The 16,602-nt window shown below is 40.7% G+C and overlaps 1 protein-coding gene across 1 annotated transcript in view; it reads right to left on the reverse strand.

Annotated features, from left to right (window-relative positions):
* Positions 1–16,602, reverse strand: part of UBE2Q2 (ubiquitin conjugating enzyme E2 Q2) — a 72,113-nt gene that overhangs the window by 32,083 nt on the left and 23,428 nt on the right. Inside the window, exons 2-5 of the mRNA XM_043984009.1 lie at positions 7,421–7,525; positions 6,751–6,855; positions 5,283–5,339; positions 3,880–4,020 (exon numbers count right to left, since the gene is read on the reverse strand). Coding sequence (XP_043839944.1) covers positions 3,880–4,020; positions 5,283–5,339; positions 6,751–6,855; positions 7,421–7,525 — 408 coding nt within the window. The remainder of the gene's footprint in view (positions 1–3,879; positions 4,021–5,282; positions 5,340–6,750; positions 6,856–7,420; positions 7,526–16,602) is intronic.

Raw genomic sequence — 16,602 nt, forward strand, 5'->3', positions numbered from 1 at the left:
GTGGTCTTTTCTGTACCCAGTTTCCTTATCTATAAAACAAGATTGCTGGACCAGTCCTCTGAGGGAACACTTGAGCTCTGTTGCTGCACACAAATGGTTGCCTAGAGATCTGATTGTTGTATTTTAGGGAAAACCTATAAAGAGTTGGAGCCTGTCCAAAGGAAGGTAAACAGGATGGTGATAGGACTGAAGACCAAGTAATATAAGAGATGAAGTAGGAACGGCAGAGGCCTCTTTCCACACTGAAGAAGTATTTGAGGGACAATGGGATTTAAAGGTGAAGGGGAGCTTATGGCCCCTCAGTCTAGCCCCTTCACTTTACAAATGAGGAAACCAAGGCACAGAAGGTTTTCATGTGGAAGAGAGATCAGATTTATTTTGCGTGGGCCTTAGGAAGTAAGAGAAATGGACAGAAGCAACAGAGGCCTACTAGAAGGACAAGCACCTAAAGGTGTCCCAAAGTGGAATGGGATGAAGCTCACAGAGTAAAAGCTGAGATTTGGGGCTTTCCATCCATTCAGCAGTCTCTTCCTCTAATCACTGATGTGAATCCTTCACTCCAGCCAAACATGCTGTGCTCATGTCTAGACCCTTTCCTTCCTCCCCTCTATGTCACCAAATCCTAGTTCAGCTCAATTCAGCACTAACAAGAGACCTACCATACACAGGATAGTGGGAGGTGCTAGGAATAAAAGGGGGAAATGGATGATTCAGCAAATCTGAGGAGCAGGAAAGAAGAGGATGTCCATCCCAGGGGCAGAGAACTGCTAGAGCATCAGAGCCAAGACTGGCCCTAGATGTTTCTCAACAGGGGAGTGACACAGTCCGACATTATAACTGTCTGACATCAGGATAAAAGTGGGAATACAAAGGGAAGCGATGTGAGGCTGTTCTAATGGTACAGAAGAGAGATGAGGAGGGTGTCAGGAGGATGGGTACAGGGTATGCTGGCAGAGTGAACGAAGCCAGGGCCATCCACCTCCTCCAGGAGACCTCCCCAATCCCAACAGATCAGACCAATGGACCTGCTCACCACTATCTGGTACTCAAGAACTCGGTTTTCTGGTCCATCATTCCCTGGCCTGCTGACCTCTGTGCTCTGGCCCCAACTATGTTGCCACCTTGGCATCCTGCTCCTGGACTATCCAAGAATCCAAATCCTGCCCTGTCTTCAAAATGCTCCTCTTCTCAGGGACCCTTCCCTGGCTGGCTCTCCATACAGTCCTCTCTGCCTTCTCTCTACGCCTCAGTCACTGCCTGCATCCTTCACCAGCCCTCACGAGCTGCTCCTTCAATACTCCCTTCTCTATGGATGTCCTGCCTCCAAGTAGGCCCAAAGCCAGCTTCTCTATCTTTGTACCCTCCAGGGCAGCTTCCGTATTGTGGGCACTTAATAAATGTTGAATGAGAAGCACAAATTAAACAATTACCATAGGATCTTAGTTCTAGAGCCAAAAGGGACCCTAAGCCATCTAGACCAACTTCTTCATTTGGCAAGGTCACAAAACCAAGCTTTACACAATACAGGATAAAGAGAAAACTCAAGTTTTATTCTACTAAGCACATAATTTTTGTGTCATGAGAAGAACAACAACAGGTTAATAGAACTGTTACTACTTTTCTAGTAAAATTGTAGCTTTTACCATTCTTATACCTCAGGGAACAGCAAAACACACTGACTAAAACGTTAAACAGTGGTGGTGTGTGTGGTGTGTGTGTTGTGTATGTATGTGGAGTGTGTGTGTGATGTGTGTGATGTGTGTGTTGTGTGTTCGTGTGAAGTGGGTGTGGGTGTGGTACAGTGTGTATGTGTGGTGTGTGTGTGTGTGTGTGTGTGTGTGTGTTCAGAGATGCTGTGGCAGACATATCAACCCAGATCAGAAAAGGAAGTGAGCTGAACTGATCCTCTGAAAGAATGAGAAGTCAGCAGAGAGCCAAAAGGCAATGCTGGTCCATATAAAAAGGCCCATATGAAAACCTCCAGTGAGCTGGGGGACAAACAGTCTAAACAGGACAGTCCCGTGGGGCTGGGCTCCCATGGGCGGAGGCATACTCACACCCATAAATATCAAGTTAAGTGTAAAGAGAGGATAATGACCAACATTTTCCTATCTCCACTAAGACAAATGAAGATGAAATGAGGTTAAAGGAGGCCTTGAAGGTAATGAAAAAGGAGGAACATCTGGAAAGAAACAGGTGTTAGACAGAAGATGGGGGTCGCAGATGTCTTTGATACTACATGCAGAAAGGTGGCTGCTCCCTATCTTAGAACAGGTCCTTGTGGGAGGCAGATAAAACAAAGACCAAGTATGCAGAGGGCATCCTAGCTGTTATGACTCTGTGAAAGACAAAAAGAAGGGGCTACGTTCACATTTAAGAGTGAAGAGGTAAACATCTGTTCACTTAAAGAAGGAGTCTGGGGGGCAGCTAGGTGGCGCAGTGGATAAAGCACCGGTTCTGGATTCGGGAGGACCTGAGTTCAAATCCTGTCTCAGACACTTGACACTTACTAGCTGTGTGACCCTGGGCAAGTCACTTGACCCTCATTGCCTCACAAAAAAAAAAAATTAAAAAAAAAAAAAGGAGTCTGTATGCTACATAATTACAATGATACAAATTAAGGTCTTTGTGACTGTGGCCAAGTCATTTAGCTTAAGCCTCAGTTTCTCCATCTGTAAAACTGTTGATGCACCTGGCACTCCTGCCCTCCATGAGGATCAAATGGCCATGTATAAAGTACTTTCTAAATCATTATGATGTGACAAAGTTTAACATGTCTAAAACTGGATTCTTTTAGTGTTTAACATTGGCACTTCTTTTCCATTTCTCCCTGTGAAAAGAGGCCCCCTCTATTTTTACCCAGACTCTAGGTCAGAGCCTCTTTCTGGGTCATCATTTCCCTCTGTCCCCATCTTATACTCCGCCTTGCCCTGTGATCATCCTGGTCTACCTGCTAATGACCTCTGACCTGGATCACTGTGATAGGTCACCTACCTAACCCCCCTCATCGGACTTGCCAGTCCTTCAGTTCATCATCTGTGCTGTGGCCATCCCGAAGGACAGATCAAATCTTGTTCCTCAGCCTCCAGCAGAACTTCTTACTTCAACTTCTCAGAACCCTTTCCTCAATCTCTCCCTTCTCCTTTTGCTCATGGCTAGACTGTATACCCAGAATGCCCTTCTTGCCCAGTCATTGCCTGACAACACCTAACAGTCTTTTCAAGGCCCAATTAAGGTGCCATATTCTCTCCCCCTATCCCCATAGTCTACTATTTCCATAGTAGTTTCTCCCCTCTCTAACTTAATGACATCTAGGCCTTGGAAAATGCTCATATCAGATTTTAACTTAACTATATTTGATTATATATCACCATCATCCCAACAAGATTGTCTTTTTCCAAGGAAAAGGACTACGTATTATTTATGTTTGTATCTTTCCTTGAGCATGACATAACAGGTAGGCTCTGAACAAATGTCTGCTTGTTTTTTAAAAAATTTTTGATATCTTTGACTTTTATATTGCATAAGTCTCCCCAGTCATACCTCATGCAAACAAACACATGTGTACCATCCTTTCCCTCTGTTCTATTAGCAGTGATATTACAGTAGGCAAAGTGGCCGCCTCCCTCCCAGAACTCTTCCTGACAGTCCATGTGCCAGATGTCCAGTGTGGAGGTGTCTGTGCTCTCCCCTCCAGAGTTCCCTACATCATAGCAGATCTGAGCCCTGTCCTCATCCCTACTACAAAGAGCACCTTTGTAAGCACACCTCTCTCTAATATCTTGTTACCTTATCTCTTCCTCTCTCTCTCTCTTTTTCTTGATGTGTGTGCATGTGTGCATCTGTGTGAATGAAAGTTTTCAGTCTGCAAATACTCACATTGAGATGGTCTTGCCTCTGATTCTTCCTAATTTTCTCTAAAATTGCTAGATTTTCTTTTTCGATGCCTTCATCCTCAGACTTCTTCCCATCAGCAGGCTCTTCTTCCTTCATATCATAGTGATCTAAGTCTTCAATGTCCTTTAAGGAGATAGAAAATGTCACTTTACTCAAGGTGGCTTTTAGACTCATTCTACTCAAGAAGAGGAAAGACCAGAGGCCTCAATTTTATGGTTTTTTAAAAAGACAATCATCATTTCAGCTCAACTATTACCCTCTTTTACCCCTCTTTTTAAATAAAGATAAAAAAGGCTAGGAGCTTTGAAAAAAAGGGGGATAATGTAAATTAGGATTAAAAAATGCAATTTGGCAAAACAAAAAATACCAGCTCTTTCAAATCTAAGATTAAAAGGGACAAAAGGAAAATGATGTAGTGGGGAGAGAGCTGGCCTGGAAGCCATTTAGTCTTGGATTATAGCCCAGCCTCTGCCATCTCCTGGCCTCTGTGACCCTAGACAAGGCTCTAGGAAACTCTCCCAAAGCGGTGTGTTTCAGAGAAGGTGCCCGCCTGTTTTGGTGGAGGCAGCTTTGTCCCTTCTCTCCCTCAATAGTCCTCACATCAATGCAGACCTGAGTCCAGGGCTTCACCCTAGCATAGAGGGCATTTTGGTAATAAGCACACCTCTCTACATCATTTTCAACACATCATACCCTGGTTTAAGAATGTCCCCAATACCCAATCATACCAAGTTGAAATTCCTCAGCCAGCTATTTAAGGTCTTCTGTCAACTCAGTCAGTGCATAAGTATTTATAAAACATCTACTATGTGCCGAGCACTGTCCTAAGTGCTGGGGATACAAAAAAGGGTGGGGGGGAATAGAACTTGTCCTCAAGGAACTCACAGACTAATAGGGGAGACAAGAGCAAACGACTATGTCCAAACAAGATACACAAAAGATAAGTTGGGGACAGTCTCAGAGAAAAGCCACTAAGACTAACAAGGACTGAGAACTACTTCTGGCAAAAGGTGGGACCTCACCTGACTTGAAGGAAGCCACAAAGCAGAAATGAGGAGGGTCAGTACCTACTGTAAACAGCTCAGATAAGAAACACAAAGAGCAAGCCAGGAGGGATACAGCAAGAGGTAGGTGCTATGATTACCCTCATTTTACAGACAGGAAATCAAAGCAGGCAGTCACCCAGCTAATAAGTGAGGATGAGGCTGGATTTGCTCTCAGGCGGTCTATGCACTATGGCGCCACCTCGTGGCCAATTGGGGAGGAATGATTACTATTATTTGATCACAAGAGGTTACAGAAGTATTTCCATGTTTAAACAGTAAGTAGATATTTATTAATAAGATGATTAACAAAATTATGCTCTTTCTACATAAAATACATACTTCACCCATATCTTCTTCCTCCTCTTCTTCTGAAGTAACTTCATCTGTTGTCCCATTCTGAAGCACAGAAAGATATTTCAATAATTGCTGCTTACTTCCATCGCATTCCATATTTTTTTTTTTTGGTGAGGCAAGTGGGGTTTAGTGACTTGCCCAAGGTCTCACAGTCAGTAAGTGTCACGTGTCTGAGGCCACATTTGAACTCGGGTCCTCCTAAATGCAGGGCTGGTGCTTTATAATCGTATCCCATATTAAACTAAGCACCCACTGGGCATGAGGAAGTTTAGATGTTGCTTCAGTTACAGATTCTCAATAACGTTAAAATTTCATTAAATTAATTTTTAAAGCTCAGCTTTGATTATTAATATATATTAAATCAGTTTTAACAAAACACTATTTAAAAAAATAGTTTAAAAAACTATTATTTTCATCAAAATAATATTAGGCCCCTTGGGAATAAACAGTACAGAAAAATCAGTATTCAAATAAAAAAATACATCAGCTTCCAGAAAAACTCTAGTCTGCTGCCTTCTCCTTTTCATTGACTCTAGAAAGGTTCCACTGACATATATTTCTAATGGTTTTCTTTAGTTAAAGAACCAAAAATCACAAAAACTTCTCCAAACTACTCATTCTAATTTTTCTACTGTGTAAAGTCTCAGTCTTTTAAAATTACTTTCAAAGGGTGTCATTGTTAGTTTAATTTGGTTTTGGGTGAAGTCTTCCCAAAGCTAGTTCATTCCCATTTGAACCTTCTTCTATGGTATGCACTAAGTTTAGTTCACAGAGTTGTATCTCCTTAATTGCAAAGGCCCTAAGAGTTTTAGAGATGGGAAGATCCTTAATTGGGACTCTTATTATCTAGTCCTGTGTCATTTTACAGGAGAAGAAGCTTGAGCCCCAGAAGGGTTTTAACTGACTTGCCAAAGCTAGTCAATTCAAAGAATGAACATATTCAACAATGTTAAGACCAACACTCTCCTAACAAGAGATAACTATTCTCTAAAAATTCTTGCCACTTACAGAAGCCTGATTCAGACTGAAAGGATTTGGTGAGCAGGTGAAACTAAGCATTCCTTTAAGACACATTAGAAGCTGGATTCTAAAAGATTTAAACAAGATTGAGGAAAGAAAACACTCATTTGCCAATTACAAACAAGAGGATTTTTCCCTTGTCTGAAAAATTTGAGATTGCAAAAATGTGTAGATTCTGATCAAGGGCCAGGACATAAATAATAACTCCATCATTATGCTAGAAAAGGGTAATTCTTCAGCATCTATAAATAGCAATAACAAAACCCAGGAGGAAACAAGAGCAAGGGAAGTTCCATTCAAATAACAACAAAATGCATAAAATGTATGCAAGCCAACCTACTAAGGCACACTCAAGACTTACAAATATGCAAGCTTTACGAATATCAATGTGCTTTACTTTGGATTCTGAGCAATAAATGAATTAGGAATTTACCTGACCCGAAGGCAGTGGCTGATCAAGCATCTCAACATCAGGATGCTGAGGGAGGTTGTACAATCTGCAGAGGTCACATATTAACCGCTTCAGTTGCTGAAGAAGCTATGAAAACATTTTGACAAATCAGTGTTAAAATTTTGGGGGAAAAAATTCCTGGAAAAATTTAATCCTTTTCTGATAAAATAAAAGCCTAATACTACTTTAACAGAAATCTTTCTATTTCATCACTAACATGAGTGGCCTAACATTATTTAACTTCTTCCATTAGCTATGTAAAAGAAAATGATCTTTAATATTTTCCTAGGGCAGACAAGAGAAGGCTACAGCACATATACTAACTTTGTATTAAAAATGATAAATTATATGATACAGAACAAAAAGCGAAGAAGAAACTGAGAAAAAAGATCGGCCACCATAAGCAATGCTTTTAGTCGGGACATAGCTTCGCTGATTGCGTAATAAAGGACATGACTGTAAGGACTGAAACACACTGGATAGCAAAGCAAATGGACAAGGTTCTGACCCAAGTCTCAAGATAAGAAAAGGCCATTGGCCAATGCCCCCAAGGTGAACCAACCCCGCTTTAAGGCCATTGTAACTCAGCATGCAGAGAGCAGCACATACTGCTCATGAGGAATGGAGAAATTGCTAGGGTTGGGGTTCTCACCAAGGTGTTGCTCTTTTTAATGTCTTCAAGACGTTCCAAAACTGATGCCAAATTGGGGTCATCCGATTCCACAAACCATATTGGTGATGAAGACGGATAAGATTCCTATTAGAGAAAGACTTGCAGTTAATACATTTGGCTCTGTCCTGAGCATAGTATTCAGAGTCCAATACCATTAAATTACTCAAGGGCCCAAGGCCTGTGAGAAGGAGAGTGGGCCCCGAGCAGATGAGAACCTGCCAAGAAGAGCTCTTCACGACGGCCACGGTCTGCAGCTTCATGGACACCCCAGCTGCACCTGATTGATTAAGCTCTGGTCCTGAACAATCCACAAGAATACTAACAGCAAACCCCTGCCAGAGTGCTTCAGTGCGGGCAGAAACAACTCTTTTCCTTAACTAACACCCAATGGAACCTTTGGCCCCGGATCAGTCTTTTAATACAACCAGGAAGGGGCAGCCAGAGAAATGGTGTTTTACAGCAGCATCATTTTTGACATCAAAAGGCCTGTGAGCGACATGAGAGCACACAAGCTTGCCTCTCTCCTCTGCTGGGCAGAGGCAGCACATCCTGAAGCAGATAAACCAATACAGCCAAAGCTTCCATCCACAATAAAAACAGTCTCTCCAGCCCGGAAATACCTGACTAATGCTGGTGCTTTCACATCTACAGGGAATTCTAAAGAATCCCAAGGAAGAAGAGATGCCATGATAGGGTAACTTTTTAAAAAACAAAACTGAATCTGCAGCAGACTTACATTATTGTGCTGCTTTTAATTTTTTAGTTGAATATAGCAGAGTTGTAAAAAAAAAAGTTCAGTTTGAGAAAGGTCTATTTGAAATTCTTTTTTTAAAGTTGTGAGTATATTTTTGACATGTTTTAACCACCCTACCTGAGATGCAGGGATGTGGAATGCGATGATAACATCCTAATTACCTTTGTTTTCTCCCAATCCAATAATAATTTCCCCATTCTGCCTAAATTTTGAGGGGAAAGTGGTAGTTTTTTAAAAGTGGCACAAACGGGGGTGGCTAGGTGGCGCAGTGGATAAAGCACCGGCCCTGGAGTCAGGAGGACCTGAGTTCAAATCCGGCCTCAGACATTTGACACTTACTAGCTGTGTGACCAAGTCACTTAACCCCCACTGCCCTGCAAAAAAAAAAAAAAACCAAACAAACAAAAGTGGCACAAACTTTTAAAGCAAAATAAACATTAGCATAAGGACCTTTTGATAGTACTGTGGTTAAGAACTGGAAACGGCCTGTAAGTATCCCATCCTGAATATACCTATAAACAAATGTAAGGCGGGCTGAAGAAACCAATTAAAGGAGCATAACAGAAATGGTTTAAATTTGGTGTCAATGACTACAAAGTAAATGGAAAGACTTGGGGGGGGCGGGCGGAAAACCAAAGGCTATTCAAGTATAAAGACCAAGCTTAGTACTGAAAAAAAGAGGTATTCTCCACCTTCCTTTTTCCTAGAGGTGGGGTGGAAGGGATGTGGTATTTGGGTGTGTAGCTGCACACATGGTTAGACTCTGTTAATATGTTGGTTAGTTTTACTAAACAGCTTTCTGAGTCTCCTTCTCTCTGGAGTGTCAGGGAGGAGAGAGAGAAATTAGGAAAGAAAGGTTAATTGGTCAACAAGCACTGAAGTGTTTATTCTGTGCCAGGCACTGAGCTAAATGCTAAGGACAGAAGCAGAGACCAAAACCCCAGTCAAATCCAAAAGAGTCGGAGATCTCAAGGAGGGAAAGACTATATGCAAATTGATACTAACACAAAATATATACTGTACAAATGAAAGGTAATCTCAGAATGAAGGCAAGACTTTATATGTGCATATACACAAATACATATTTATTATTTTTTAAAATAGATGTTAAGAGGTAAAATTCACATCTGCCTCGGGGGATGACCATATTACAACTGGGTTGGCCCGTGTATAGTTATTCTTCTGGGAAGAGAATTTGAACTACAAGTTAGCTGACTTCCTACAAGAAGCTTTGTTACAACAGAGAGATAGTGTAACGAAACTTTTCTCTTACTTTTCTCTTTGTTTAATGTGACCAATGACATCTGACAATAAAGCCTACTTCATCTGGCATTGGAAGGAAGGTCAGAAATTTGTGGAATTTAAAGAAAAGAGGAATCATATGGCACCTGAATCTCATTAAGGAGGATACAGCCCATTTATCTTAAACAAAGATGGCCAGATAATGCATAGGATATTTATCAGCCTCATTTCCAAATCTTCAACCCTGACACTCCCACAATGACCCAAACCTTTTGACAGAACATAATAAAAATCAATGATGTCTTCTCTAGACTTATTTCCTCAGTTTGCAATGACAATGTTGATTACTGCAGTATTGTATTTTTTTAATTACATTAAGTCCATGAACCCAGGGTATAAAATTGGCAAACGTTAGACAGCTTCTGCATTGAGCAAAATTATGTCATGTTATTCTTCTGGACCAGAGGCGGTCCAATCCATATTAAAAGAATTCACAGCAAGGAGGTAAGATCAGATGCTCTCCAAGTGCATAACGCTGTGTATGTTAAGGTTCCATTTTAATCATTTTTATACCAAAGGATCTTGATGGTAATAGTAACAACTCACACTGATCACATTTTAAGGTTTGTAATGCTAAGGTGATCTTCACAACAACCCTGAGATAGGTGCTAATATTATCTCCATTTTATAGATAAGTAAAACTAAGGTTCTGAGAGCAGGAGCTCACTGCTAATGAGTGCCTGTTGGGGCAGTCAAACTCCACAATTACTGACACTGAATCCAGCCCATAGGAGTGGGGCCTAACGTTTTAATAAGGCTAGGGTACTTAGATGGTACTTTGATATTTGTAAGTTGGTTTACTGGTCACTACTGAAGAAGGTATTTAATTTCATTATGACACTAGCTCCCTAACAAAAGCTTACAAAGGCAAACTTAAACAACCCTTTTTGTGACCCCTTCCTAGGCATATATGCTGGGTCCTCAGCAGCGGCAGCCTGGCTGCTTGTCCAGCCATTTCACTGGGCTGCCTGAAGCCCCTTCCAGCTCTAAAGTGATACTAAGATATATTCAGCATCCCAAACTACAGGAATCTACTTTGCTTTTCCAACTCATGCTGACTCCCATATTCCATCTAAATCTTCAACTCCTTTCTCTTTGCTCACAAAGGGAAAAAGGGGATCTGGCCACACACCAAAAACTGGAAAGCAGTCTGGCAGAAATTAAATCTAGACCAGTTATCTTATACCACATACTCCAACAAGTTCCAAATGGATATACCCAGCTATAAAGAGTCATATCATAAACAAATTAGAGGAGCTGGGAAGAGGTATTTTTTTTCACAACTTTGAAAAGGAAAAGAGTTCTTGACCAAACAAGGATCAGAGGGAAACAGAGAAGAGAAAACAGATGATTCTGATTACATAAAATTGAAAATTGTTTTGCACAAAGAAAATCAATGCAGTTAAAATGAAAAGGGAAACAGCTGGGAAATCATAGAGACCTGATTCAAATACATAAAAGTCAATCCCTGTTGTCTTCCAGAGAAGAAAAGCAAGCTATCAACAATCATATGAAAAAAAATGTTCCAGATCACTCCTAAGAGACTTACAAATTAAAACAACTTTGAGATCCCACCTTATGCCCATCAGATTGGCAAAGATGACAAAAAATGAAAAGGGCAATTGCTAGAGAGGATGTGAGAGACGAGGCATACGAATGTTTTGTTGCAGCTTTAAACTGGTCGGGCCATTCTTCAAGGCAACTTGGAACTATGCTCCAAAAATCACTGAACGACACACCCTCAGACCCAACAATGCCACCATCATGCTAATATACCCCAAAGAGATCACTGAAAGAAGGGGAGAGGACCTTTATAAAAAAAATACTAATAGTGGTACTTTTTCTTGTAGCAAGATCTAGAAACCATGAGGTGTCCACCAACTGGGAAATGGATAAACAAATTATGACATCAGAATGTAATGGAAAAGTATCACAGGGTAAGAAATAAGAGAACAGATTTTTAAAAACCTGGGAATATTTACATGAATGAAATGAGTAGAGGTAGGAGAATAATTTAGTACAGTAAGGGAAAAATAACTTTTCAGGTCTTAAAAACTCTAATCACTGAAATGACCAACCATGACTCCAGAAGATTGATGACAAAGAATGTTTCCTACCTCTGAATGGTAATGGACTAGAGACACAGAGTGAGACATATATTTTCAGGCATGGCCAATGTGTGGATTTGTTTTGCTTGACTTTGCTTATTCATTAAAAGAGAAGGGTTATATTGGTGGGAATGGCGGAAAGAAAAGTATTCGTGACAGCAATGCCAAAAAAGAAAAAGAATCTGGAAATTTCAGGTCTAAAAAAATGCACAATAGGGAAAAAAAAGTTCTGAGGAAGACATAAACAGGTCAGCTTTGGAATTAATATGTTGATTTCCTCTCTAATTTTTAAAACCAAGCTTTCTGAAATAAGATTGAATGGTTTCATATACAATCCTTTTTTTTGTTTTCCTTTGTACATAGAAATGTTTGTGTTTGTTGATATCAAGTTCAGAATAATAAAAAATTAAAATCAAAATCCTGAAAAATTCTAAAGGATGCTTCCTTTCCCCATTGTTATTTGAAATTCTAGAGACAATAAAAGTGAGACAAAACTATCTCTATCAACATGACAGTTTACTTGGAAAACCCCAAAGAATCAGGAAAGAAACTGAGACAATCTTGGTAAAGTAGTAGGATAAAGATTAACTCCACAAAACTCATCAGTATTTCTAGAAAGCAAAACTAAAATCTAAGAGAAAAGAATAAAAAGAGAAATCGCACTCAAATTAACTATAAAATATATAAAATAATGTATCTGGGATTCAATTTACCAAAAACAACTTTAAGACAGATAAATAAAATTACAAAACACTTCACACAAATAGAAAATAACTTAATTGAAGGATATTCATTACTTTTGGTTGGGTTGTAATAAAAAATATACAACCCAAATTAATTAATAGATTTAGCACTATACTACCAAGGGAGATACTTTATAGGGCTAGCCAAAAATAATAACAAAATTAATTAGAACAAAAGGTCCCAAATCTCAAAGGAACATATGAACATCTATCTAGAAAAGCTAGAAGGGTCCTTCAACAAAGCCATCTAGTTCATCTTCCTTCACATTATAACTAGGAAAACTGGATTTCAGAAAGGTCACATGAGTAGTAAACATCATAGGCAAGAAGGACTTGTTTTTTCTTTTTTGTGGGGCAATGGGGGTTAAGTGACTTGCCCAGGGTCACACAGCTAGTAAGTATTAAGTGTCTGAGGCCGGATTTGAACTCAGGTACTCCTGACTCCAGGGCTGGTGCTCTATCCACTGCGCCATCTAGCTGCCCCTAAATTTAAGCTTAAAGACAGAAATAAACATACATCGGAGCAAGACTGGCTTTCTAAATTATCTACATACTGCTGAACTACAAAGCATTAAGTGCACTCTATGGTTAGTGATGGACATTTGCATTTAAAAATCTGGGCTTTCAGACCTCTTTATCTCCACTATACAGCTGACCATTCAAAGTCTCTGGTTTTGTGAAGCATAGGACCTTCTTAATATCTTGAACTCTATTAACAGAACAAAGGCCATTTCTTACAAGACGTGTTACATACATGGTAAGCACTAAAGCTAAGCTTAAGACTATTTCTTAACTAGTGAGCAGTCATTTTAAAGGTTAAAGACAACACTCTGGTTTTGTACATTTTTAATCACTGACCTAAAAGGACATTTCAAAAATTAATCCCCACTTTTCGAGAAGTAGGTGTCATCTCCATTTGACAGATATAAAAAACCATATGAACAGAAGTGAACTAAAGGTTTCATAAACTTGTGACATTCATCCCCCTTTCCCTTTCCCTAGGAAACTTGTCTGCATATCTTTCTGGCCCCACTTTGTACTCCTCAGCACTTTTCAGGGTGTCAGAAAAGTCTTAGTGCTAAGCTCTAAGAGCTTACAAGGACACTAAGACTTTTGGGACACCCTGTATAGTCTATTGTAAAGTTGCTAAAATCTTAGCTAGTCGGTCTAAAATATCTAATGAGTGGTCGCCAATAAATTAGATGCTTTAGCAAAAATATTTAAGTGTTTAAGTATTTATTAAAGAGCATTAGGATCTAATGATCAGAAAGAAAGGTAAAAATCTAACTATTTCTGAGACCCCATCATCAGACCTGCCAAGGTGAGGTCAGGAACAAAAAGGACCCAATGCTTCCTTCTTTCTCCCAGAAGCCTCCTGTGAAACTGGAAACATCCCCTCCACAGGCACACACAGATCCAAGCTAATTAGCTGGTAGCTTTGACAGACAGTACCCACAAGCAAACATCACTTCCTGACTCCAAGGAACTGACCACATGGCTTGTCCTCAGACACGGTCTCCTCATGGTGGAGCTTTCCTACAGTAACTCTCCAGCAGGTGGCGTCACTCCAATCCTTACACTATGTTGCAGCCAAACTGTGCTACTTCCCAGCCTTGGCTGGTGATCTGGGCTTTCCTGTCTCTCAGTTTGCTTACTCTGTGACCTGTGCCTGGAATGCCTCTCTTCCTCTTTGGTGAGTTTTCCCCCATTTCTTAGTCGAACTCCGATACTTCCAACATATTGACTTTCTCTCTGTGATTCACACCTACCCTGGATGTTACTTATGCTTTTTTTTACCCTTCTCCAACCCTGTGTTATTTCATATTCTAATTACCATGAGAAGGAATTATGTCTTATCTAATTAGTGTGGTATAGTGAGGAGGGGGTATAGTGTGGTATAAGAGGAGGGGCAGGGGGAGGAGGAGGGAGGGGGAGGACGGGGAGCTAAGAACCAAATCCTATCTTTACCCAGCCTCAGAGAAAAGGGGGGGGGGAGTTTGACCCTCCCACCATTCCCATAACTAAACCACAGCATCCTCTCTTTCCTCTCTCTTCAAAGTTTATCATATTTTATCAGTTACCAAGTTTTGCCAATGTTTCCATTTCTTTCTTATGTGCCATCGTTAGTATCTAATGACAGGTTGGGAAGATGGGAATGGAGCTGGAGGCCCCTCCTTTTGCAGAACAGCAGAGGCAGGATGCAAAACCAAGTTCTCTGACTTTATCCACTGCTTGCTCCATTTTATGACCTGCTGCCCAGGTCTTCAGGTCACCCCACCCACCTGCTATTTGCTTCAATGTGTCCTACCCACATCTTTCAAGGTCACCTACAAAAAGGCACCTCAAAACATGCAGGAAACACTGGTCTCCCCCCTCTCTAAATTCCTACAACTTGAGTAATTATTTAGCAAACATTTCCTAAGGATCTGCTTATGAGTTGTTCTTGGCTGGGCACTGGCACAGAGAGAGAAAGGTGGATGAGGGAGAAAGGCTGATCACTACAGGGTGTCCCAAAAGGCTTGGTGCCATCTTAAGCCACTAAAAGCTTTTAGATATTAAGGCAATTAAAGCTTAAAATTGCACTAAGACTTTGGGTACCCTGTATAATAAACAAAGATAAGTGATTAAATGACAAAGTAATTAAAAACTAAGTTCTGCAAGAAGTTTAATGGGGGACATCCAGAGTAACAAGGGATATAAGGGGAGCTTCAAGGCAGAGGTGAATCAGGCTTCCAAGGATGGGTGGGAATTCAACAAGTGAAAAGACAGTGAAGACAACACTGGCAACAGTGTAAAGAGATACAGAAGGCAGGGAAACAGGGCATGTCAGGGGGACAGATGATGATTCAATTTGGTTTAAATGTACAAAAAAGGACAAAGAAGTAATATGAGAAGGCTAGAAAGTAAGTTTAGACAACATTTTATAAATCTATCCATTACCTCATCTTCACCTCAAAACAAGCCTGTGAGAAAGAAGTTGCGAGAATGATTATCCCCATTTCACAGATAGGCAAACACTGCCACATAGCTTGCTCGTCCTGGCTTCAAGTCAGGATTTTAAATCCTTTTGGCAGTCTTTGGCTCCCAAAATTGAGTCAAACAGTGGTTTGGCACCTACTAGGAATACAGAGAAAAAAAATCCCCCACATTGTCACCACCCTTAAGGATTTAAACTGATATGGCCCCACAATCCCAAAGTTTGTTGCCATGCTTTTTGGTATGAAATCCTGTCCTGATTTTTGAAGTGGCCTGCCCATTCCTCGGGAAGAACCTGGGCGGAAGTACCAAGGTTCTCAGCTAGGAGTTCATCTTTCCCACTGAACTGCTCTCCTCCCCCCAGTGTCAACCGCTCTTGACCACTGCAGACAAGAAAGCCAATTGAGACTTATTAAAAACCCGATAGTCAAAGATTACTTTTTCCTGCCTCTCATCTCCCTGTTCTAGTCTATCTTACCTTCCCACTGCCAAATTAATCTAACCAACAGCACCACTGTCATCCTGTTCCTCTCTTACTTGCATTACCTAGAGAACATGTAAACAGTTTTTAGTTCATCTTTGCATCACTAGGGCCTGGCACAATGCTCTGCACACTATAAGTGTTTAATAAATGTTTGTTACATTACAATCTGGCTCTAAACTATTTTTCAACTAGATCTCCCACTACGGCCCTATAGGAAGCCTGTGCTCCAACAGAGCTGTCTGTCCCATGACACTCTCCCCAGTTTTCAATGTCCAGTTCTTTTTTCTCTGCCTATCTAAATACAACACATTCTTTCAAGGCCAACTTCAGGTCCAATCTCTTCCATGAAATCAACTGCTTAGGTTCAGTGAACTCTCTCTATTCTGAATTCATGACATTAATTGTCTATTGTTGCTGCTGTTCAGTCGTGTCAGACTCTTCGTGACCCCATTTAGGGTTTTCTTGGCAAAGATACTAGAGTGGTTTTCCATTTCCTTCTCCAGACCATTTTACAGTTGAAGAAACTGAGGCAATCATGGCTAAGTGACTAGCCCAGGGTGACACAGCTATTAAGTATCTGAGGCATGATTTGAACTCAGGAAGGAGTCTTCCTGATTCCAATGCTGGCACTCTATCCACTGGACCACCTAGCTGCCCCTTAATTGTCCATACAGGTCCTTTGACACCTTACCCTCTGCAGCCTTTATTACACTGTTACTGAGCTCTTGGATCACTGTCTTTTGTGTGTGTGTATACACGTGCACATCATACATACACATAAAATCACTGCATAT

Source organism: Dromiciops gliroides, chromosome 2 (genome assembly GCF_019393635.1).
Source record: "Dromiciops gliroides isolate mDroGli1 chromosome 2, mDroGli1.pri, whole genome shotgun sequence".
Taxonomy (NCBI): domain Eukaryota; kingdom Metazoa; phylum Chordata; class Mammalia; order Microbiotheria; family Microbiotheriidae; genus Dromiciops; species Dromiciops gliroides.